This window comes from Amyelois transitella, chromosome 20 (assembly GCF_032362555.1).
Source record: "Amyelois transitella isolate CPQ chromosome 20, ilAmyTran1.1, whole genome shotgun sequence".
Classification (NCBI taxonomy): domain Eukaryota; kingdom Metazoa; phylum Arthropoda; class Insecta; order Lepidoptera; family Pyralidae; genus Amyelois; species Amyelois transitella.
In genome coordinates, this window is record NC_083523.1 from 4242950 (window position 1) to 4268965 (window position 26016).

At 36.0% G+C, this 26016-nt stretch overlaps 3 protein-coding genes across 3 annotated transcripts; 1 reads left to right on the top strand and 2 right to left on the bottom strand.

Annotated features, from left to right (window-relative positions):
- Positions 1–202: 202 nt before the first annotated feature.
- Positions 203–6155, bottom strand: LOC106131416 (adenylate cyclase type 10). Its single transcript, XM_013330529.2, has 4 exons — positions 5863–6155; positions 858–5595; positions 620–778; positions 203–406 (listed from the first exon to the last, which is right to left on the bottom strand). Exons 1-4 carry the CDS (start codon positions 6153–6155, stop codon positions 218–220), a joined length of 5379 nt encoding a protein of 1792 aa, XP_013185983.2. The 3' UTR covers positions 203–217.
- A 2172-nt stretch (positions 6156–8327) lies between these two features.
- Positions 8328–21725, top strand: LOC106131496 (acidic amino acid decarboxylase GADL1). Its single transcript, XM_060950051.1, has 9 exons — positions 8328–8519; positions 11072–11253; positions 13111–13333; positions 18432–18683; positions 19188–19252; positions 19518–19707; positions 20033–20160; positions 20528–20633; positions 20972–21725. Exons 1-9 carry the CDS (start codon positions 8412–8414, stop codon positions 21164–21166), a joined length of 1449 nt encoding a protein of 482 aa, XP_060806034.1. The 5' UTR covers positions 8328–8411; the 3' UTR covers positions 21167–21725.
- A 64-nt stretch (positions 21726–21789) lies between these two features.
- LOC106131504 (venom protease) lies at positions 21790–25346 on the bottom strand. The gene is made up of 8 exons (XM_013330616.2): positions 25281–25346; positions 24604–24704; positions 24160–24296; positions 23673–23800; positions 23178–23346; positions 22636–22880; positions 22297–22457; positions 21790–21951 (listed from the first exon to the last, which is right to left on the bottom strand). Exons 1-8 carry the CDS (start codon positions 25330–25332, stop codon positions 21790–21792), a joined length of 1155 nt encoding a protein of 384 aa, XP_013186070.2. The 5' UTR covers positions 25333–25346.
- Between the last annotated feature and the right edge of the window lie 670 nt (positions 25347–26016).

Here is a 26016-nt window from a genome sequence, read left to right on the forward strand (position 1 = left end):
CTATTAATAGTAAAAAAAAAAAATTAAAAGTAAAAAAAAAATTACTCCCTTTAGACATCTATTACGTCTACGTCCCTTACGGGGTTGACATACAAAATTAGCGAAAAGACACAAAGGCTACGTTCATCTGAATGGCTTAAAAATAGAAGTATCTATCTACCTGCTTAGTAATATAAATAGAAGGCATAATTACCTTCCACAGTTCCACGATTTGCTGTTATTGCCTGTTTGTCGTGATTTTGTAAAGAAGTTGATGCCACGAACTTTGTACTTGTTCCTTTGCTGCCTGCCACTGCAAGAATACCCCGGCACGGGCGTTTTGCTGCCAAACCCTGGAGTTAGAGGTAGCTGCACGAGCCAGAGACTCTTCCAGACGATTGTGGACGCGCACTGCTTCTTCCAGAGCCTTCCCGGTAAGTCAATTAAAAGTAAATATTTTTTCTAGAAATCAAATTGATAATGAAACCTGTCACAAAAATGTGTAATCACAGCGCGGGCATTTTAGGAGGTGATAGTTACAACCAGGAGATAGGACAAATAATAGGTGGATGTTTTTTATAAATTTTCAAGTTTTACTCAGTAAAAATAAGGTAACGATTAATGAAAATACAATAGAAACCTGATTAAAGTAATATCCGGCTTTGCGACTGGACAAACTGCAGGAGTAGGCCTTTAAAAGGAGCCATCGGGGGTAAATACTTCTCATAAGTCGGACGTCCTTCTCGAGTTTAGAAAGTTGTTTATCCGCAATCGAACGCAGCTCCATCAAATCTACAACCTAAAATTAAGTTTACGTTTTGGACATGTGATACAGTACACCAGTGTCGCGTGAAATTAAGATTTAAGTTGCTACCTACCTTCTTCAAATCATCTATTTTTCGCGCTAAACTCTCTAGCAAACCCTCAGCAAGTCTTAAGCAGCTCAAGAGTGTAGTGAGTGAACCGTAATCCTCATCGCTATTCAACCAACTTAAGGCTTCAGCTTCAAATCTTTTGGCTTTTTTATCAAAGTCTGCTCGCATCCAATATGTCCACAGTCCTAAAACCAAACGGCGTCGACTAGGCCCGGCTGACCTTCCACTAATCAGTGCATATTCTGCATATCGACTTATTTCATATGGAGGTTCCAATTGAAAACCTGCGTCTAAAATCAGGTCCATGCAAAGAGCGTAGTACCAAGTTTCAAAATCGTATGACATTTGACTTTGACCCATATGTAAGCAAAGTAAAAGTATATCTATAGCTTCTTCAATACGACGTCGTGCGATTAGAACATAAACTAAGTCCGGAATTATGTCCAGCGAAATACTTTCGGCTATGAGAAAACGGCTAATTGTTAAAGATCGCAAGCCAGAACGAATTGCTGGTGCTAATTCACCTCGCGCTGAACGAGCTCGAAATGTAGCCATGAAGAGTTTCCCGACAGCACATAATTCATGAGCCTTTATTGGTTGAGATAGTTGCCGCAAAGTTTGACCAGCAAGTTGCTCTATTTCCAAAGTAGTTTCAGGTGACTCGCGATCCAGTTCGACTTGTATTGCATTACTAAATGCATCACATATGTCAATAACGTTACATTCAACATTCATGATCACGTCTAAGGCCCATAAAGCAGATATTCTAGCAGTTTTATCATCTCCTAATGCGGAGTAAAGTAGTGTTGCTGTATTCAAACAATAAACGGAATCAGCTTCGATAGTTTCTTTATGCAAACGATATTTACGATTTCTAGATTGAATATTTTTAAGAAATCGGTTGAATTTTAAAAAGTTAGAGCCTTTAGACAAATTGATCCGATATATTTTAGTTGCATTGTTCATTTCAAGTTTCGATGCCTGAAGATGTCCGTTCATCAAATGCAAAGTAGATCTAAGTGTGTATATTTGACCCAAAAATCTGCGTTTCTCGAATTTATTTAATGATGAATTTTCACTTGATTTGTCATCTTTGCAAGCAATCTCTGCTTCTTCAAGTTTTGGGAAACAATCTTCCATGTTTCCATTTACCAAACTAAGATAACAATACTTAATCGTAAATTCTATAGATTTTACCTTTAACTCAGCCTGTTGAGCATGATGTATGAGTTGTTCACAAATTTCAATACTTAAATCTGCACAAGTACATTTTTTAAAATTTGTTTGAGAAACATTTTTTTCTATTTGTATGCAGAATGATTTTTTATTTTTGCTTTTCAAATCTCCCGTAAGATCATCTTTACTATCTTTGACATGAAGATTATGCCAGTCATTCAAATCATTAGCTTCTGCTACAGCTCTTAACATATCGAATACATGATTTTCATTAATACTGTCTGAACTTTTACTATTAACCAAAAGTCGAGACATGGTGACTCTTTTCATGCTAACAGTTTTATTAATATCAACTTTCTCTTTACTTTTTAGAATTGATGTGTATACGGAAGGATCACGTTCATTTGGTATTTGTTTTTCATTATTATTATAACTGCTAGCTCTTTGAATGTTAAAATCTTCTTTTTGGGTGCTATAAATAGACGTGGATGCAGTTCTTCTAAGATACTGCTTTTCAAAATTGTTGAATAAAATTGTTCGCCTTTTTTCTTCAGTTTGATTATGATCATCTTCACCTTCACTTTCGTTGTTTATGAATTCAAATGATTCTACACTAGATTTAGTTCCCATATCTATCAGACTATTTTCTCTACAAGGTGGTGCAATTGTAAATGTACCACCACAAGCCGGGCATTTTATGTTATTATTTTCTAGATAATAAATAATTCTTGAATGAAATTCTTTCTTTTGATTCATAGGCAGTAATTCGTAACAAGTTTTTTGGGAATTTTTATTTCTGAATTTCATAATTTTACAAAATGCATATTTTGGGAGATTCCCGTAATTTTCGGCTTCATATTCAAATGGACATTCACAAGTTGGGACATCACAGCCTTGAAATGTTGTTGAATAAATACTAAGTGCCGATAAAAATCTTGATTTCGATGATTTAGATAGACCATTTGCACAAGAAAATAACCTTACATCAAAAAGCCTTTTGATAGCTTTTGCAGTTGTAATACTATTGTTTTCATACATAATATTTTCCAAGAGATCTCTAGATATCACATTTCCAATTACTGAAGATATCTTGAGTAAAAGTTGTTGATAAGGTGTCAATGTATCTATTTGCATCATGATCAAAGCGTCTATATTTTGAACATTTATATTAGTGTTTAATTCTGCTTTTTGCGTTACTAAACATATTGAATATTCACCTGTGTTATCATCTTTTAAAAAGGAATCCAGAAGTTCCTGGTCTTCTGAATTAATCGCTTGTGGATGTAATAAATTAAGATCAGGATATTGCAATTGTTCTTCTTTAAAATTATCAATTTCTTCTTGGGTAACCCTTCGTATTTCAAGAGCTCCGCTTGAAAATAAATGCACGATAAAGCTCTCCGTTAACCCTGGAATTCCGTTACATTTTATTTTAAGTGCTGAGCATAAATCTTTAGGTACAGCATTAACATCTAAGATTTGACACGCAAATGCTGAAATCCAATCTGAAGGCAAAGGTCCCAGAACAATTTTTCTTATGCTATTGTTAATAAAAACATCATATAACCAATTATTAACTGAACTAAACTTTCCACGTGTAACAGTACATACGGTGAATAACTTAATTGATTCAAACATAAGTGTTATATATTCCCAAGAGTGTACATCTAAATTCTGCAAATCATCTAAAAAGATGACATGGACATCTTGTATTGCCTTTATCAGTTTTGTAAACATTTGTTTTGCTTTTTCACTTCTGTTATTTTCATTTAAGCTATATACACCTTCGTGATATGCAAAACGTACTTTAATTACATTATTTAAATAGCAAAGGTCTTCATCGTAAGTTTTAATCAATTGAACTATTTTCTCTTCTTTTACAAATCCAATCGCTGGTTCTTCAACACCTAATATTTGATTTATTATTTGAGTCAAGGCTAAATATGAAGTGGCAGAGTGTATTGACGTTAAATTTATATAGTTAACTCTGTACTTATTATTTCTTGCATATCGAGCCATCCATTCTAACAGTCTCGTTTTTCCAATACCCGGGTCACCAACTAATAAAAGGGCATCAAAATCCCTAAACGCTGTTGAATTTTGGAGCCAATCTTTGAAATAGTCGATCTCATCGTTACGGTTTAATATAGGTGGGGTTATGGGTATATCGTGTAATTCTTTTTCTCTTATATCTTCTGTATATTCATAAATGTTACCAGCGTAACCGATACCTTTTAAATCAATTTTAGGCATTAAAGTAAAACCATTCTTCGACATTTTACTTTTTACAAATGTACTTTCGTCGCACGTTATTTTATTTTTAAAAGCGCACATTAATCTGGCCGCTTTGTTGACAATTGCCCCTATGACAGTGAATTCTCTTCGTAGTGGATGTCCAACTACCCCGCAGTAGACCTGTCCTGTTGTGACTCCAATCGATACATCTTGCACACCATCTAGTGCCGAAACAGATTTCCGTATACCGTAACCACACTTTAGGGCAGCTTGTGCTTCTGATTCGTGTTTGAATCCACGCAGTCCAAAAATTACTAGAATCATTACATCTTTGTCAAAAAGTATTATTTTATTAACACAACCCATAGATTTATACACAATTTCACATGTTATTTGATACGCATTATTGACTATTGTTATCAATTGGGGAAGGGGACAACTGGCTGGTTTTAAAGTTATAAATAAAATTGAAACAAGCCTCATTTCCGTCAAATATTCAAGTGGCTGATGAGCATCTATTTGTGTCAGTACTGGTCGAATCATAAATTTTCGTATTTTGGACCCAATTTGCTTTTCTTCGGCTAGTAAAATCGCCTTACGGAGATTAAGAATTTCATTATTTTTTTGTTCTTCTGCCGCGGATGTATTTTTCGAATATTCGAAAAAATCATCTGGCAGATTTTCGATTGCTGTAAAGTTTTTCTTTATTTTTCTAACAGCGGCGCCAAATCCGGTAAATGGTTTTGAAACATCTTTTTCACGTGGGTCATATAATATTGACTTAATAGTCACATGTCCATCGGGATGCACAATATGATCGTAATTTCTTGAATAGCAGTGGCCCCAAGCAGAAGGGGTCAACTTTACTTCTCCGGAAGAGCAAAGGCTTTCGGCAAGTTTTGCTTCGATCACCGGCAGCCCAAATATAACGTAATTCATATCTATACCAGTTCCAATGGGAGCGAACAGGAGATTCCCAGCTGAGATTGCTAATTTCACTTTAAGATTTACTTTGACATCAGTTTCATATGAAGCAAATGAATGTTGTATAACTAAAGCGCATGCTATAACTGTATGAATGGTGTGGCTTAAGAAGGTTCTTTTGTCTGTTTTCCACAAGGCTAAGAACGCATCTCCAGCAAATTTGATAATATCTCCACCGTGGCTGTATATCAGTTCTGTCAGTGATCCTAGGTATGTGTTCAGAGTGACTGTGAGCCGGTATGTCCCGCCTTTTAAATTATTATATTTTTCGGAGAGTGCCGTATATCCGGATACATCTGCCATTAGCAGAACTCCGACAAACCGCTTTGGGTTCCCGGAATCGAAACTGAAAAGAAGTAAACAGGAAAATTAAATTTATAAAATTAGTTTATTATTTCGGTTCTGATCCGAAATCTTGTCTTCATTATAATTGATGATTGTTTTGGCGTTTTTGGCATTGTTTAAGTTCCCATTTGAATTCTTGAATAAAAAGAAAACTCTTTTCCAAGTGGATCAGTTTTTCATCAGTACCCTACACAAATCGTTTAGCCGAGAAATCTTAACACATAAACTCACTTTCGCATTAAAAACCGGTACGTATTTTAATATTTACTTATCCATTAACAGTATTTCATCTGGCACCAATGTCGATAGTATAAGTGTCTGCTTTTTAGATAGCTCCGCCTCGATGTCTTGATCTGATTTGCTGTCCTGGCTGTTCTGATCGAAGCACTCCTCCATCCAGTCCTTGATCTGATGGTACTCCGAGTCTGATTCTTCTTCGGATTGTGAGTCTGCGGAGACGTCCACCCTCGAGGCTCGCTTCCCATACTGCCTCCACCGATCCGCACTCATCATAATACTCATAGAATTTCGTCGCGTCCGCCGGCTTCTTCGGAAGTTCATCTTGAGTTTATACTTGAATTTTGATTGTTTGTCCTAAAATGATAACCTCAAACTTCGCTTATAATCTATCGTCATCAATCTATTAGGTCTTGAAATTTTATTGATTCTTATAAATTATTATTTATGTTTGTGCGATAAACACGACCAATGACTGACATTGTGACATATGTACTTACTTCAAACGTAGTAAACAAACAAATATATTTTTCTCGCCTTCGCGGAATTTCTACATTGTTTACTTTTTAAAACAATTACAATAGTCAGAAATAGTTTTGTTTCATAAGTATTTTCAAAACCTTCCCAAAACTGTGATAATAATGTTATGTTTATGGTATGTGTCTATCAGTGTATCAATTCAAATTCAAATTTTTATTTGCAACATATGAGTACATAAATCTATTTCCATCATCAACATCCTCTTGCTGTAATTCCTGGTTGCATCCTCACCTCTCTGAAAAGAGTCCCGGGTCCGACTTTTTGTTTGATATTGTAACTCAGGTTTTTATTTGAAACGACCGTTGCAGGGAACCTAGCTTAAGAATATTGGATCAAAGCTACCAATTCACATCCAGTTGCTAGAATGAATGCCAGGCACGCGATGTTTACCTCACCGTGAAAACATTTATTTTGAAAGCTGGTTGTCTCCAATAGAGCGAGGTGAAAAACATTGGGGGAGGCCTAAGTTCAGCAGTGGACGTCCTACAGTACCGCTGATATGATTATGATGAAGAGCATCAGTAAGCAAACGAACATAACGGAGAAAAAGGTCATTGTAGGAATATGGCCGCGGTAGAATATGATTCTGCATCACGTTTTTGTAGTCGGGTGGCACCATACATGTCGTAATTTGTACGGTGGCCTTAGGAGATAGTTTATAGTATAGGAGGTGGCCCAAGTATCTCCAAAGCTGTGTGTAAAATTTCTAAATTTTTTATAATTATAAGATTTCCTTGCAGGACAACCAAATATATCATCGAGTAGTGTCCAGTGATATCGAAGCAATTAAGATTAATTAGTAGTAATAAACCCCTTAATTACTTTAATATTGCTGTTATGTGGTGATTAATTAAATACATAACATATATAATTAACCCTTTAGCCTTCAATGTGGGTGAGTATAACAGAGTGCAGGTCTCCATAGTTAAAGTATATTCTTGTTTTGTTTGTTTGCAAGGTAAATCTTTATTTTCATTCTTCTGGCCGACTTTGCGTTTTCTATTAGAATGCTCTTATTCGTACAATATAATATTCAAAGAAACTTACGTAAAATTACGCTTACTACCATAAGCGGTAAACAGAGACTACTTGCATCTGTCCACAAGTCACGATCCCTTTATCATGATCATCATGCAAGGTGAGGGATGTCAGACGGGCGGGAATGGCCATAACAGTGAACGTCATCACATCTCTGGATCATGGTCATATTAAGTTAATATATTAAGTTAATATGACCATGATCCAGAGATGTGATGACGTTCACTGTTATGGCCATTCCCGCCCGTCTGACATCCCTCACCTTATTTTTACAGGGAATCCAGTTTGAATCATGTGGTTGCCGCATACGTTTTCTCTACTGCTTGCATGATGATCATGATAAAGGGATCGTGACTTGTGGACAGATGCAAGTAGTCTCTGTTTACCGCTTATGGTAGTAAGCGTAATTTTACGTAAGTTTCTTTGAATATTATATTGTACGAATAACCTAAACCAATAGCTTTGTCTGCCTTCCTGCGATACCCTGATTAAGTCACACATTAATTAAATTCATCTCATGATCGTTTATAGTACGTGTATAGTTCAATGACATATAATCACTCTACGAGAATTATAATTTTGTTGATAAAAAACGTGTGTGTAAATGATAAGATTTCTGTTCAATAGAACACCACACGCCACTAGTTTTTCTGGGTTCTGTTTTTATGGAAACAAGAAGTTACTTTTGGATTATACCAACTTTAAAAAAAAGGGCACCTCTTGATAATTAATTTCTTAATTGATCTATTACGAACAAGAAAATATTTCCTCTAACTTTAGTGTAGATGTATTTATATTGTTTTGTTTACGCAAAGCTATTCACTAATTAAAACGAATGGAAACTATTAACAAATTATTGTCAACATCAATTATGCGTGTGCGCAAGGCCTAAGGCTTAAAGGTGCCTGCAGACTATCGCAAGCGCAATTCAGTTCAACTCCGTCCTTTGACTTGTTAACACTGATGTTATATGTGAACCTATAAAAAGTGTGTGTGGTCAATATGAGTTCGAATGGTCATTCGTTTTTGGACAGAGTCCTGCAAATAGTCAAGGACGAGCGATGTTCTGACAAGCCCTTGATCCAGTTTAAACATCCTGAAGAGTTGGAAGTAAGGATTTCCTTTTTTTTATTTTTAATATACTTATAGTTACAGAGTGATGAGCATTTTATGATAAGGTATAAAAATCGAAGATCTCAAACACCTGATACAACACCTTATCAAACATTGTTTAGCCAAAATGTTGCGGGCGTCAGCTAGTTTTAAATATAGTTTTGATATGTACCATTAAAATAAGAGTAGAAATATAATTTCATGAACAAGAAAACAGTGATTGTGGCAGGTGACAGCCGATTAATATCCCACAAAAAAAGTGAGAAAGTGCCTACAAAAATGTTTGTGCTTTATTAACCGACCTAACCGTCACAGCTTAAATTTTAGTTTGTAGATTGTAAGTGCATTTTTAATTAACTCAAAAAAAAAGAGATTTGAGTCCTTAACTAAAGTAAGTATTTTAAATCCGCGCGCTAAGAAATACGCCATAAACGGTGATAATATGCGCGTGTGGTCACGGCTTTATATCTGATGGGGCAGGCAAAACTAGGTTAGTAAATATACGGTTTGATTTTTTGGGTTGTAAATTATTAATATTAAGAGTTAACAAGTACAAACAATCAACTAGTATCTTATCAAAGGAGATAAAATTATATGAGTATCGTTAACATTGATTTGTACGTTAATTTCTAATCACTTATTTGATTTTCATTTTTACCAACATAAAGGAAAATTGGTTCGGACATCCATTAAACTATTTTCTGAATATTTTACACGTGAACATGGCCTTCAAGTTTTTCTGAGATGTAGTATTTTGAAAACGTGCTATAAGTATTATATTTCAATTGAAGTTTCGTTAACTTACATATATACAAATAATCACGTCTGTATCCCTTGCGGGGGAGCCAGCAGTTTTCAAAAGACTGAAGGTTGCTAGACCACCGCCTAAAAGAAAAATCCCAAGTCTATAAACATATCCCTTAGTCGCCCTTTACGACATCCATATGAGATAAGATGGAGTAGTCCTATTTTTTTAGTGTCGAGAACCACACATCCATAACTTAAACTACTCAATTATGTGTTATATATATTATTTTTGTTCTGATATCAGTAGTGAACGCATATCATATTAAATTGTCAAAATAAAACTCGTAATGAGTTTTTGGTAACTTTATTCATTAATTTCTACGGTTAGTATAATATTTTATCGCCATAGTCACTTCTCTGTAATCAGAATAATTATGTATGATGGATTGTTGTATACTTATTTATTGTGGGTAAGATTACATTGTTTTATGTTCTTGTTTTTTTCCGTTCTCATTAAGTTAATAAATACCTATATGACCAAGTTTATCAGGAAACAAATAGATCTGAACAATGACAAAGTTCTAATGATCACGAGACTTGCTGTCAATATACAATATCGTTTTCAGTAGGTTTATTAATTTTATCAGATCCCCACATTCTTCAATATTTTTTTTTATATTTGGCGTTTAAAAAAGTTTGCGTTTTGTGCGCTGACGTGTTTTAAAAATTGTGACACAATGATATTACTTTTTTAATAATTATTTTGCGGTTATTAATAATGATAATGAAAGAACAATTCTAGAGAGCGAGTTAAGTTCGATAATCTCTCTTTATTTTCCCACAGCTGACTTGTACCTATTTGTTTATTTTTTTTATTTATTTATCTATTATTCTTTATAAGTAAGAAGAATAAAGAAAAAGAAAATCTTTTTTTTTCAAAACGTGCATTTCCAGGAAGTTAACTTATAATCCGTTAGTATGCCATACTGTCTTATGTTTACACTGTGTGTACTTGTATTCTGCGCACGCGCCGCATACGCAAACTGACACCATTTCCATGCAACTATATCATTATTTATAGAAAATCAAGACACGACGTCAAATAGAAAACTATAATGTATATTAATGCAAAATATAATAAATGCAAATTTGAAGGTTAAAGCAGTTAAGCACAGTGCACAAATAACCTCAGCGGAAGAAAGTTGTTTGCTTGTTACTGCACGATCGTTTTTTAAAAAGATCTAATTACTATCTTTTTCAATTCTACCAACTGTATGTGCGTTTATAGGGTTCCGTATGTAGTTGCCAATTTTAGTAAAGTAAGCATCATTAAAACTAATCGTTTCTATCATTAATAACTTAAGAGATACAGAATAAATAGTAACGAGATTTTAAGATTACACAATAATTATTAATTTAAAATTATTATTGTGTAATCTTGTTTCGAATTGATATCAATTCAGCTGGGTTACAAAACTTAGGTCCATAAATTTGCTTTTCTACTTCATAAATACTTGGTTATTAGTTAATTAAAACAAGTTAGGTAGATATGTAAGTTGTATAGCAACGTCCGAAATGCTTTGTTACCTTGACTGTGATACATTTATGCGTAAATTTAGTGAAGAATGAAGAGAATTATGAATGTGGATGAAGCAAAGGAAATATGCAGAGATCGTGGCAAGTGGAAAGAGGTAGTCTCTGCCTACCCCTCCGGGAAAGAGGCGTGATTTTATGTATGTATGTATGTATGTTAATTTAGTTAAGTGGTTTATGCACTAACATAAATATGTTTTCTTTTTTAGAAAATCGTTGACTTGGATATAAGTGAAGGCGTGAAGGACGGAGAATTGGAGCAATGTGTTCGGAATGTTCTGGAATTCAGCGTGAAAACAGACAGACCGACGTTCAGGAACCAGCTGTATGGTGGCTGCGACCCATACGGGCTGGCCGGTGCTTGGATTGCGGAGGCCTTTAACACGAGCCAGTAAGATCTTTCGATAATTTATAGAAATACATAATTCAGATGTTTCATTATATTTGGAGTATAAATCATAGTGCCGTGTGATTCCCGGCACCAATAAAAAAAGAATTGGACCACTCCATCTCGTTCACATGGATGTCGTAAAAGGCGACTAAGGGATAGGCTTATAAACTTGGGATTCTCCTTTTAGGCGATGGGCTAGCAACCTGTCACTATTTGAATCTGAATTCAAATTCAAACTTTTATTTGCATAATATGAGTACAACAAGGTCTTAAATATTATGTATAACAGATCTTCATATTTACCCTTTCGGATGTTGCAAACATTTTTTATGTATTAGTAGACATACAAACTTATACATAGACCTACTTAGTATCACATTATACGTGGCCTATCAGTCTTTTCAAGACTGTTGGCTCTGTCTACCCCGCAAGGGATATAGACGTGATTATATGTATGTATGTATGCATAAAAGCATAGACAAATTCCAAAAAAGAAAGAATGTTGAATACTAGGTGTGGTTGGGCAGATTGTTCAAACTATAATATGTAATTTGTTGTTGAATACTTTATACTTAAACTTTACTGGTACCTGTATACACATATAAGTAGCTGAAATTCCAGTCTAAACCTTAAACTGGAAAAACATTTTAACTAAGGTCGTCTAGTGTTTAAAATCTAGTTATGTAGACAGTCTAAAACTAGTTTGCCTTCCCTAGGATCCCTATCTTATAAGCAATGTTTACACAGTGTAGCGGGAGCGATGATTCGGCTCGACCGCCACCAAAGGGAAGATCTTCCGCCAGGCTAGGTGTTATGCCTGGGGAACCGCGGCTCCGACGATGTTGTGTCGGAGGTTGTATATATAGCTCCAATCCGTGAAATCTTTGAAATCGCGATTTAGTTTCTTCGCTGCTATTGGTTGAGCGCGTCGATTTCTTCGAGATGATTGACAGTTGTTGTGTGATTTGATGTTGTTGACGAGTGGCGTAGAGATGTCGCCACAGTACTCCCCCCCAAGACCGGAGGTCTGAAGTCTTGATCTTGCTGTGCAATCTGTGCTTCAGTAGCTTGCAAGTGCCAGTTGTCTTCCAGTGAGTCGGAAGTTGCTCGAAGTCCTAGTGAGTCAGGAGTGAGCTGTTGCGTTGCTCGTAGTCTGCGGTGAGTCGAGACAGTAGAGAGCGAAGTCGACTTGTTGGCGCCGGAAGATATCGTGCAGAGCTGCCACGCTGGAGAGAAGAGCGGCCGTCGAAGAGATCCAGGCGTGGGCTGCGGTAGATGCGTCGGTCGCTGAAGTCGATGAGAGTGAGTGCGGGTGGAGACAGGACCAGGAAGCTCGGTGAGTCGGCTGCGATGGACCTGCTGCGATACCCAGTTGCTGGCTTGCTGTGAGACTGCTTGCAGAGTGAGGAGTGATGCTGAGGATTGGAGTTGATGATGATGGAGAAGGTTGCTTCCAATCACGTCGGGGTCACCAATGTAGCGGGAGCGATGATTCGGCTCGACCGCCACCAAAGGGAAGATCTTCCGCCAGGCTAGGTGTTATGCCTGGGGAACCGCGGCTCCGACGATGTTGTGTCGGAGGTTGTATATATAGCTCCAATCCGTGAAATCTTTGAAATCGCGATTTAGTTTCTTCGCTGCTATTGGTTGAGCGCGTCGATTTCTTCGAGATGATTGACAGTTGTTGTGTGATTTGATGTTGTTGACGAGTGGCGTAGAGATGTCGCCACAACAGTATTTGACGGTACCTTTCCAAAATAAAAGATCACAATACATATTAAAATTTAATGTTCAAAGCTGCTAATGCCCTGCCTTTACACAGAATTCTATCTTAACATTTTTTTTTTATTCTTCCAGGTATACGTTCGAAGTGGCACCTGTCTTTACACTAATAGAATTAAAAGTCGTTCGTCACATCCTGGAATTATTCGGAATTCCAGAGGGAGACGGCATATTCAGTCCTGGAGGGAGTATGTCAATGTTATACGCCTTGGTGGCTGCCAGGTTTAGAGCCTTCCCCGAGGTTAAAACCAAGGGGATGAGAGTTCTACCTGAAATGGTCATATTTACTTCGGAAGATGTAAGTAGAGAGATTAAATATGATGAGGTTCTTCTTTTTATGGCTAAATATCGAGAAATATTCCTTAAAAAAAGGAGTAGACTTTGTCAACGATAATTTTGGTGGATTAGTGTCCCACATAACTACGACTAGCTGTTGCCCACGACTTCGTACGCGTGGTTATTCTCCGTTGTATGCTGTACGTACATACATACATAAAATCACGTCTATATTCCTTTCGGGGTAGACAGAGCTAACAATCTTGCAAAGACTGATAGGCCACGTTCGGCTATTTGGCTTTAAGATAAAATTGAGATTCAAATAGTGACAGGTTGCTAGCCCATTGCCTAAAAAAGAATCCCGTTTAATTACGTTAATACAACTGTTAACAAATAATGCATTAATTTCGACCAAATTTGATTACCATAAAAAAGGTTCTAGTAAGTTTATTTTAAAAGAAAGACATATACTGTCGCGGACATTTTTTTAGATTATTTCAAGAGGAATAATTCTTTCATACTTGCATATATTTTTTGTATCTTGAACCGTTTTCGCAGCGCACGCAACGGAAGCCCTCAAGGAAGAATAATTTTCCCCGTTTTTTTCACATTTTCCATTATTTCTTCGATCCTAATAGTTGCAGCATGATGTTTTATAGCCTATATATAGCTTTCCTCGATAAATGGTCTATTAACACAAAAATAATTTTTCAATTCGAACCAGTAGTTCCTGAGATTAGCGAGTTCAAACAAACAAACTCTTCAGCTTTATAATATTAGTATAGATTAAAAGCTATGATTCTTTTTAAGTAATATGAGTGACACTATGTTTATCATGCCAAGATACTCGAAAGACGCCATCAAACCAACGAAGTAGTTCAACTAATATCCGATAGATGGCGTTATTCAAATCGTCCATACAGACGACACGGGTTTAAATCACGATGATGAAAGTTTAATACATTGGGGACATATCTTGTACAAAAACCTTATTTTCTTAACACCATCTTCAATAACCGAGGTAATCGGATGAAGTTGGTGTCTACATTACTTTTTTCACGTGGTGCATTATACATTTGAGCTTATTTAATTTACACTTAATACAAAAACAAAATTTTTATTTTGGGAATTTTGGAAAATACTCTCTGTATGCACCCCTAGACCTCACAAGGAACCTACATGCCGAATTTAAATCTGTTCCCAGCGGGGTGGATTGTGCGTTGGTATGTCAGTCAGTCAGTGTCGTTTTTAATGTAATAACATCACAAAGAGGGGAGATTTATTGTGGAAAAGCCGTTTAGCCCGCGCGATTTTACCGCCACCTACAAAAGACCATGGGTTTTTCGCATATCCCACAGGAATTATAGTCTTTGCGGCATTTAGTAGAATAACCATAACGGAAAATATAAAATATCTGAGCCGCGCGGCATGGTACCTCGCAAGCCACATCTCTCTTCTTTGCAGCGTCATGTTTTGCACATCATGCGGCGCGGATGAATTTTATATCGGTGTTATTTTTAAATTGTAATATCTTCTAAGATATTCATTGAAATTATGTGATGTCTAAGACAATTTTGTTCACAATTAGGTATCTACTACTTTTAATCAACAACACATTTATTTGGATAAAGATTAATATTATTACGTTAATAAAACTCTTAACAAATAATGCATTAATTTCGACCAAATTTGATTACCATAAAAACGGTTCTAGTAAGTTTATTTTAAAAGATAGACATATACTGTCGCAGACTTTTTTTTAGATTATTTCAAGAGGAATAATTCTTTCATACTTACATATATTTTTGGTATCTTGAACCGTTTTCGCAGCGCACGCAGCGGAAGCCCTCAAGGAAGAATAATTTTCCCCGTTTTTTTCACGTTTTCCATTATTTCTTCGCTCCTAATAGTTGCAGCGTGATGTTTTATAGCCTATAGCCTTCCTCGACAAATGGTCTATTCAACACACAAAGAATTTTTCAATTCGAACCAGTAGTTCCTGAGATTAGCGAGTTCAAACAAACAAACTCTTCAGCTTTATAATATTAGTATAGATTAAAAGCTATGATTCTTTTTAAGTAATATGAGTGACACTATGTTTATCATGCCAAGATACTCGAAAGACGCCATCAAACCAACGAAGTAGTTCAACTAATATCCGATAGATGGCGTTACTCAAATCATCCATACAGACGACACGGGTTTAAATCGCGATGATGAAAGTTTAATACATTGGGGACATATCTTGTACAAAAACCTTATTTTCTTAACACCATCTTCAATAACCGAGGTAATCGGATGAAGTTGGTGTCTACATTACTTTTTTCACGTGGTGCATTATACATTTGAGCTTATTTAATTTACACTTAATACAAAAACAAAATTTTTATTTTGGGAATTTTGGAAAATACTTTCTGTATGCACCCCTAGACCTCACAAGGAACCTACATGCCGAATTTAAATCTGTTCCCAGCGGGGTGGATTGTGCGTTGGTATGTCAGTCAGTCAGTGTCGTTTTTAATGTAATAACATCACAAAGAGGGGAGATTTATTGTGGAAAAGCCGTTTAGCCCGCGCGATTTTACCGCCACCTACAAAAGACCATGGGTTTTTCGCATATCCCACAGGAATTATAGTCTTTGCGGCATTTAGTAGAATAACCATAACGGAAAATATAAAATATCTGAGCCGCGCGGCATGGTACCTCGCAAGCCACATCTCTCTTCTTTGCAGCGTCATGTTTTGCACATCATGCGGCGCGGATGAATTTTATATCGGTGTTATTTTTAAATTGTAATATCTTCTAAGATATTCATTGAAATTATGTGATGTCTAAGACAATTTTGTTCACAATTAGGTATCTACTACTTTTAATCAACAACACATTTATTTGGATAAAGATTAATATTATTACGTTAATAAAACTCTTAACAAATAATGCATTAATTTCGACCAAATTTGATTACCATAAAAACGGTTCTAGTAAGTTTATTTTAAAAGATAGACATATACTGTCGCAGACTTTTTTTTAGATTATTTCAAGAGGAATAATTCTTTCATACTTACATATATTTTTGGTATCTTGAACCGTTTTCGCAGCGCACGCAGCGGAAGCCCTCAAGGAAGAATAATTTTCCCCGTTTTTTTCACGTTTTCCATTATTTCTTCGCTCCTAATAGTTGCAGCGTGATGTTTTATAGCCTATAGCCTTCCTCGACAAATGGTCTATTCAACACACAAAGAATTTTTCAATTCGAACCAGTAGTTCCTGAGATTAGCGAGTTCAAACAAACAAACTCTTCAGCTTTATAATATTAGTATAGATTAAAAGCTATGATTCTTTTTAAGTAATATGAGTGACACTATGTTTATCATGCCAAGATACTCGAAAGACGCCATCAAACCAACGAAGTAGTTCAACTAATATCCGATAGATGGCGTTACTCAAATCATCCATACAGACGACACGGGTTTAAATCGCGATGATGAAAGTTTAATACATTGGGGACATATCTTGTACAAAAACCTTATTTTCTTAACACCATCTTCAATAACCGAGGTAATCGGATGTAGTTGGTGTCTACATTACTTTTTTCACGTGGTGCATTATACATTTGAGCTTATTTAATTTACACTTAATACAAAAACAAAATTTTTATTTTGGGAATTTTTGAAAATACTTTGTATGCGCCCCTAGACCTCACAAGGAACCTACATGCCGAATTTAAATCTGTTCCCAGCGGTGTGGATTGTGCGGTGGTATGTCAGGCAGTCAGTGTCGTTTTTAATGTAATAACATCACAAAGAGGGAAGATTTTTATTTGTATAAATAATAATAAACTCATACTAATAATAGTGTCTTGTGGTTTCCGGCAATGATACAAAAAGAATAGGACTACTCCATCTCTCGCCCATGGATGTCGTAAAAGGTGACCAAGGGATAGGTTTATAAACTTGAGATTCTTTTATGCGATGAGCTAGCAATACATACATATATACATACATACATATGGTCACGTCTATGTCCCTTGCGGAGTAGACAGAGCCAACTTCTTCGTTTTTTTCTTCTACGTCTTTTTTGTATTGGTGCCGGGAACCACACGGCACGAGCACGGCATGAGCTAGCAACCAGTCACTATTTGAATCCCAAATTTATCGATAAGACAAACAGATGAACGTGGCCCATTGGTCTCTTCAAGACTGTTGGCTCTGTCTACCCCGCAAGGGATATAGACGTGATTATATACATGTATGTATGTAATTTATCTTATTATTGTTTCGAGCGAAGATTTGTGTTTTCGTATGTACGTTTTCATTGATTCACCGAAAACTACTGGACCGATTTTCATGTTTTTTGCAGAGATAAACCATCAGGAGGAAAAAAAGAATAGGTGTAATAGTCATATAGTTTAGATAAATTTTCATATAAAATATATGACAGAAAAAAATTACAGTTTAAAAATAGTAAGAGTTGAACTCAAGCTGAATTTAAAAAAATATGATCTCGAAATGTTATGTACAAAACAATTATGTAATAAGAAATGCAAAAAATTACAACTATCTGTTATGAGTAATATTACTAACTAGCTGTTGCCCGCGACTTCGTACGCGTGGTTATTTTCCGTTGTATGCTGAACATACGTACATATATACATATAATCACATCTATATCCCCTGCGGGGTAGACAGAGCTAATAGTATAAACTATTTTTGTACAAACTTATTTCTGACGTACTGTTTTTTTTATTCAAAATTATAAAACACCTAATCAAATATTTTCCAGACCTGTTGTTGTTAAATACATAAGCAATTTAAGTTTTCCGATGCTTATAAGGTCATAATTTTTTTATTGGTAACTCAGAACTCTTCAGCTTTATAATATTAGTATAGATGTGTACGGGTACGATAATAAAAAGATGAACTTATGAGTGTACAGTTTATTTTTTTCAGTACCTTTATAAACTTTTTGTTAGATATATATATTTTTTAATACAATTGATAAGAGAACACCTATTAGACAAACATCCTTAAAAATACATTAAATTTAATAATTTTCTTTTTTCTACAACATTAGAATAACATCGATAATTTAACCATATGTACATTCATATAATTTCCAGAGCCACTACTCAATCAGAAAAGCAGCACATTGGCTCGGTTTTGGCACAGAGAGCGTTCACACAATAAAGACCAATGAAGACGGTCAAATGATCGTATCTGAACTAGTCAAAGCAATAAAAGAACAGAGGAAATTGGGAAGACATCCAGTAATGGTGAATGCCACGGCGGGCACCACAGTACTAGGAGCAATTGATGATCTTGGAGCTATAGCTGAGGTGTGCAGAGAGAACGGAGTTTGGATGCACGTTGATGTAAGTATAATATTAAATGTTCCATTCCACTCTAGCTTAAAAGCAATGTAGAAAAACATAAAGATAAGGAGAGAGATATAACAGTAGAAGTGTGAAAACTGAAGTGGTTAAAGGTAATTGAAGAACAGAGGAAGTTTGGTAGACATTCAGTTATGGTGAAAGTCATTGCTGAAACAACAGTGCTTGGAGCTATTGATGATCTTAAAGCGTCATAGTCGAGGTGTGCAAAGAAAATGGAGTTTGGATGCCAGTTGATTTAAATATTATTTTGGATGGGAATTAAAGTAAAAAGTTATTTAAGTATGTAGTAATTAATAAAAGAAATGTATAAAAAGAGAACACTAACTAGCCAAACAAGCAAATAGGAACAAACAGAGATGAGAGTAATTACAGTAGACATGTAAAAACTGAAATAAAGATAATTGAAGAACAGAGTTTTTATTTATAAATTTCCTAAAAATAGTTAACTACATATTTGGTTATTTCTTGTTTATTGCGTTTCAGGCATGCTGGGGTGGGAGTTTAATGTTGTCGCCTAAATTCAAGGACAGATTGAAAATGGATCAAAAGTTAGTATGTGTTATATTTAATTGTAATTTTACTTGTATATTGCAGTTTTGGTAGCACCGTTAATTACTTACTTTTTAGGTGATGTGTTTGTTTGTTATTTCTGACTTTATTCACTTGTCTAATCTTTCGTTGACGAGATAGAATATTGATACAGTAAGGAGCACTTTAAAGACATACCTTATGCTTAGGGAGTGTACCATCAGTCACCAAAGGTCAGATTTGCGAACAACAGAGTATTTTCAATGCTTTGTGTATCACTTTCAGGCCCGATTCCATAGCCTGGAATCCCCACAAGATGGCTGGCGCGCCGCTGCAGTGCTCTGTGTTCCTGGTGCGCCACCGCGGGCTGCTCCACGAAGCTAACTCAGCGGCCGCCAACTATCTGTTCCAGCAAGACAAGTTCTATGATGTCAGCTATGATACAGGGGATAAGAGTATACAGTGTGGCAGGAAGGTAAAGACAAAAAGTTTTTTTAACACGATGCTGTATGTCGATTATTGGTAAGTGGGTGGTGTAGGACATTTTATCTTTCTTATTCAATCTATCAGTTTTATTTTATTCAGATCATTTTACTATAGCACATAGCGTGAATGTAACTCTGTTAAGGTATATACGAGTACTTATAGATGATGTCGTCTGTTAACACCAATTTAACTGAAATACCGACACTTCACCATTCACTAAATAAAACAGACCGTAATTTAGTTTTGCATAGACTATAAGATGAATGTCGTCTCCCATTAGTTAAATACTCAAATCATCAATGTGATGTTTCCAGATAGACGCCTTCAAACTGTGGACGATGTGGAAGGCTCGTGGTGATGCTGGGCTCGCGTTTCTCGCAGACAGGACCATGGGCATTGCTGAGTATTGTATGACTGAAGTATCGCGGAGGCAGGGCTTCAGGTATTATCAATAACTAGCTTTTCCCCGCAGCTTCGTCCGCGTTTATTAAGTCATCTAGAATAAGTGACCAATTTAACGCCATCTACTAAAAAGCGATGAAATAAGCACCACCTACTAAAAGCAACTAACTTAGCGCTACTTATTAGTTAATTATTTCATATTAATTAGTCTATTATTTCATAAACAGGCGTTAACCACTCCCGTTCTCCATTTCGCATATGACTAAATAAAATTCAGTTAGGACAAACCCATCGCCAAAAGAAGAATGAAGGGATGAGGATGTGGGAAGTGAAAATTTTATATCATCAATCGAAAAGATATAAATTAGTCCTATTACTAATACTCTAAATTATCAAACTGTTTTCAGGTTGCTGACAAGGATTCTCCAATGCCCTAACGTATGTTTCTGGTATATACCTAGCTTCATGAGAGACAAGGAAGAAGACGAGCGATGGTGGGAACTAATGCATAAAGTGAGTGCTTGTCACTTAATTTTTTTTTGGACATGACTTAAAAAATAATTGCATAGGTGATTAACTAAGGTAATATTTTAATCCTGATGCAAGAAAGTTGCGTTACAACTAGCTACTTTAATATGTACCTAGGAAAATCAATAGTAAATTAACATTAAATCTCATTTAACTACTGGTTAATATTTAATTAAAGGTTTCTCGGTGTTTCTCGCTATTTGTTTAAAATATTTAAGTTTGTTTTAAGAGATGCGATATTCTATAAGTTGTCAATTAGTCGACTGGTCCAGTTAAAAGTTACGTAAGAACTGATTGTTCAATGAATAAACTAATAATTGCAGATCACGCCTAAAATCAAAGAGCTGCTTACTCTGAGCTCTCGGCTCATGGTGGCCTACTCTCCACTACGACACCACAAGAATTTCTTCCGACTCGCATTCACTTTCCACCCGGCAGTGGAAGGGAGTCATGTGGTAGAAATGCTGGATGCAATACAGGAGTGCGGGGAAAAGGTCACTTTGGCGATGTTGCAGTGATTTTAAATTAAATATATTTTTATCATTATTTTATTTAGTTACTATTTGATATATTGTATTATTAGCGAATCTATGTTAATACAATTAGAATTAAATGGAATTTATATTTTATGTATAGTACTATTTTTGTATGGTAGTATTCTACGAAAGAAGGCGTAGAGAAATGTGAATAATATTCAGTGTTTGAAAGAGTGATCCCTAATCTTCCAATTAAAGATTTTAAGTTTCAACTACTCTGAATGAAAATTAAAATGAGATTTAAAAAATCATATCACAAATTTCCTAACATTTATTTTTGTTTTTGTAAAGGTCACTATGGTAAAGCTAGTGTATGAATGTTTGCTCTTATATTATTGTTATGTCCTACATCGAGATGGAATGACGGACGGGTGTAATTTATTGCGACGTTTAATAAATTGTTACTTACATTATTTCGTTCGTTATTAAATTTATGAATTGATATTCTTGAAATATTGAAACAGACGATATTATCAAATGTATTTTTATAACTGCCAATAAGAATAAGTGTTGAATTTAACGACGTTACCAGAAAAAATAATTTTCTAAATGTATAAACCAAACTAAAATAAAACTATAACATTTCTTTGTTATTTTATTACCACCTAAAACAATACATTTTGGACTATCCAAGATAAGTATTTATCAACCCTTGTATAAATCCCGGGATGGTTGGGTTCCCCACAGCGAATGCCCCATGATACTACTCCCACGATGGTCCAGCGACCGCTTGGCAGTTGGTACATTAGAGGGCCGCCACTGTCACCCTGAAAAAAGAAAGTAAACATTTGAAATATGTCAAGTGGGATATGTCTTTCATCGTGATGAGAAATGTTTGAACAAGAGAGAGAAATGGCGAGAAACAAGGTCAATTCCTTACTTTGAAAATATTTTTAAGCTATTTATCACATACGTATGTATAGCGAATTTGAACTGTAAGTTTAAGGAATCAACCAAAAAATTTCGGATCGTTTGGAAAGAATGGCCAGCATTTCTTCGCAGCCTATTTGCTTACTTCGCTGAAGGTAAGTTAGCGTCATTTCGTTATGAGAACTTTACAATCGACAGGCTATCAATAAAGTTAGAGGAGTATGAACAAAGATTAAACGTACCTGACATGCATCTTTTCCCCCCTCGTAGCCTCCAGCACAAAGGTTCTCTTCAAACACGGTGTTCACCAGCGCATCGGTACATTGTTGATGATCCCAAATAGGGACGGATACTTCCATTAGCACGTCGCTGTGGGGTCCACCATACCATTTTGTGCCCCAACCTAAAAAAACACATTGGATATAAACGAAAAAATTTTGCTTTAAAATCTCAAACACTGTACTCGTCAGAACAGGTTAAAGATTGAATGCATTACACATATGGCTAAGTAGTCAGTACAAAACCTAACAGACCTATTCTTTTTTTTTTTGGAAAAATTACTCAGACAGAACCGTTCTTACCAATAATAACTCCTGTTTGGTTAGTCAGCTGCATGCCCACCGGGGGTAGACATATCGGCCACACGTAGGAGTTGAACACGGCCGGTCTGTGCAGCTTTAGGATCGCGATGTCATTGTGATAGTTCGGCAGCTCGAAGTTGATGTGCTGTCGGATCTCCACCACCATAAAGTTGTATGAGCGCGAGTCGTTGTTGCGGTCGAAGTCGTATTCACCGAGGCGCACGCGCAGGTCTTGCGCTTTCCATCTGTGAAAGGAGAATTTTAGCTTTATCTAGGTGCTTTCCGAAACTTGGAAATTTGACTTTACATATTAATAGAGAATTTAGGGATTTAAACACTAACACTCAGTACACCAAAAAATCCCGGGATGGGCTGCCTGTTTGACGTACACTTTTCACGATCTCGATTGTTCAACCAATAATGCAAGAAATGAAAGAGCTTAAGAGCATATTAAAGGTCAGCCAACGTCATAGATAATCAATTAAAATGAAACGGGACATTATCGACGTCGCTTCCATATAAATATGTTTTGGATCGTATACCGTCTAGTGCAGTGAGCGGCTGTTAGCACATGTCGATCCGTGATGAGCACGCCTCCGCAGTACTGCCGGAATCCCTCAGGGGTTATTGAGGCCATCCAGGGCCATTCGCGCGGATTAGCAGGCCTCGCGCCTGTCACCCGACCGTGGGGACGAGTACTAAGACCACATCCTGAAAGATGATCCAATAAGAATGATATGTTTAAAGGTAGAAGAAATGCAGAATGACAAACGACTGACGAAGACTATTTAATTCTTTTCGTCTATCTTATTGCACAACCTACCTGAATTGATGATACCTTATGATGATACTAAGAATATCTTTCATCCGTGGTTGCGTCAAAAATTGGTTTTTGAGATATTTTATTATCACATTTTATGTGTTTTCAATACATTATACAAAACGCCGATGTCGATGTTGTTCGATATGGTTCTGGATTTTGCAGGAACTCTAGTCGAAATCCAGGGTTAGTTATTATATTGCATAAACATGCCTACCTCTATTTTCAGCTCGTACCAGTAACTTCTGTAATAGTTCACGCCTCTCTTCCTTGGGCGCGGTGGCTGGCAGGTCTCCCGCCAAGCCCACGGGACCTGTCTCATCGGGACAACATATTCCGATTGACCTGAAAACAAATTGTTTACAATGTTCTGAACAAATAGGTCGTTAATTTATATCAGAGACTCATAAAATTGCTTACTGAAGAGGACGACGGACGAGGCACACAATCAACATCAACCATGATCATGACTCAGGAGTAGGTAAGTCAGAAGCTCTCCCGTCTAACCGCTGTGACCTTGTAATGACCGCCGTGAACTGATTAGCATAATACTTTTAGTTTTCCAAATGCGCAGGTACTTTTCTCTCACTGTCAAGAGCCACACCACTACTAAATTTTTTGGTCTTCTACTTCTTTTAGTCGTCCCTTCAGAAAATCTATTCTAACGGCTCAAGGAGGATATACATAGGTTAAGATGTACTCACGATTGTTCAATGATGCACAAGTTTTCTGTGAAGTGCACCAAGTTGTCCTTGATTTCATCTTTGACACAGTATTGGATGTGCTTGCAGTGGCCTTGCTTCCCGTTCGGTAGTGTGCATTCTTGGTACATGACGTTAGGCTTAACGAAAATGTTCGGTTTAGTGAAATACTAATCAGACGCAACAATGAGCATTGTTTATCTTTTTCTATGTAAAAAAGTGATAGCGTGGTATATTCCAGTCAATAAATCTATCTAGGTAAATGATCTAAAACACGTAGATAGTCTTTTATTCGAGCATCTATCACCAAAATACAGACGCCTTTGACTATTAGAAACTTTTGAATCATCAAAAGCACAAAGAATCTAAATATTTCCTTCTCACAAGACCCTTCCATCACGACTTTACTCACTATTTTTACGACTTCATTTTCTTCTATGATCTTACCTTATTGGGGTCTATTTGTACGAATCTCTTCATTCTGCCGCTGCCCACATGAGCACCACCAGTGGATTCCAATTCTGGCCATGGTGGGTCAGTGGATTCCACTGTAAAATATGATTCTAATTACATAATACTGTCTTCTGCTGGTTCTTGATTCAAAGTCAATGTTATATGGAAATGAGCGCAGCAAGTGGAAAAAATGAAGCTTCTCATGTCTCTCTATCTCAGTATATTTTTCCTTGTTCCTGCGAGAATTTTGTCACAGACTGCATAAAGATCATCAGAAGAAACATCTACATACATACATAAAATCACGCCTCTTTCCCGGAGGGGTAGTGAGAGACTACCTCTTTCCACTTGCCACGATCTCTGCATATTTCCTTTGCTTCATCCACATTCATAACTCTCTTCATGCAAGCTCGGCGGTTTCGGGTACTTTTGACCTGATCCTTTTAAAGAATCTACAACCCTTTTAAAAATCATAAAGAATCTACATACCTAAATCTAATTCTTTAAAATAGAGGTTCAGTGTATGCGTTCTTATAGTATCGGTCAATGTTCGCTTTTATAGATATCCGCAAATATAAAACAATTTTGATTACTTTGTTTAGTACCTCATCATCAACAGAATATAATATAAAACAATTTTTATTTTTCTCTTCTACTACATAACTACTCACCATTCACAAGAAATCCAATAACCACGGTTAAAGTGACCACCAACAGTGACATTGTGACCACTTCGAGTTCACAGAACGTTGTGATTTATTTTTGCAATTGGGACATACGGGAAGCGGTGATAACACGTAATCCACAGGATGCCACTGATTGTCATTATTCAAGGGAATGGTCAATTAAATATTTTAGGTAGAAGATTGAATTTGGACAAAAAATTGCGGTTAAACTGTACTACGAGCAAGAAACAGTATCAAAGTCTAACTTGTAGGTATTTTAAATTTATTGTTTTCTGAATAAATGTTTAGTTTGGTAAACTTTAACCTTTAACATAATATAGTCTTGTACAATCAGCTGTTTTGCTTCAGAGCCCGATGCAATTTTTCTCTTCTGCAAAACCCCTTTATAAGCTTCTTTAAAAGCAAAGATTACAATCTGAACAGAAAGTACTTAAAACGCCAAAGGAACTTTTCTTATAATAGCCATAGTTTAAGTTATTAAGATTCAATACAAAATGTTAGCCTAATGTTGCTTTATCTATAATTTGAGCTAGCAAGTCATTCGAAAGGTATAATTCCTACTAACATTCAGAAATTAATGAAGTGGGTGTTGAAAAACGAATATAGATGTTATTATTCTAAAATGTTGACGACGAACAGGGAAGGTAGGTATCATTCAAGGTAATTTGACTGCAAAGTATAAGTAGTATAAGTATAACTTTGTATAAGTAGGTAGTGCTGG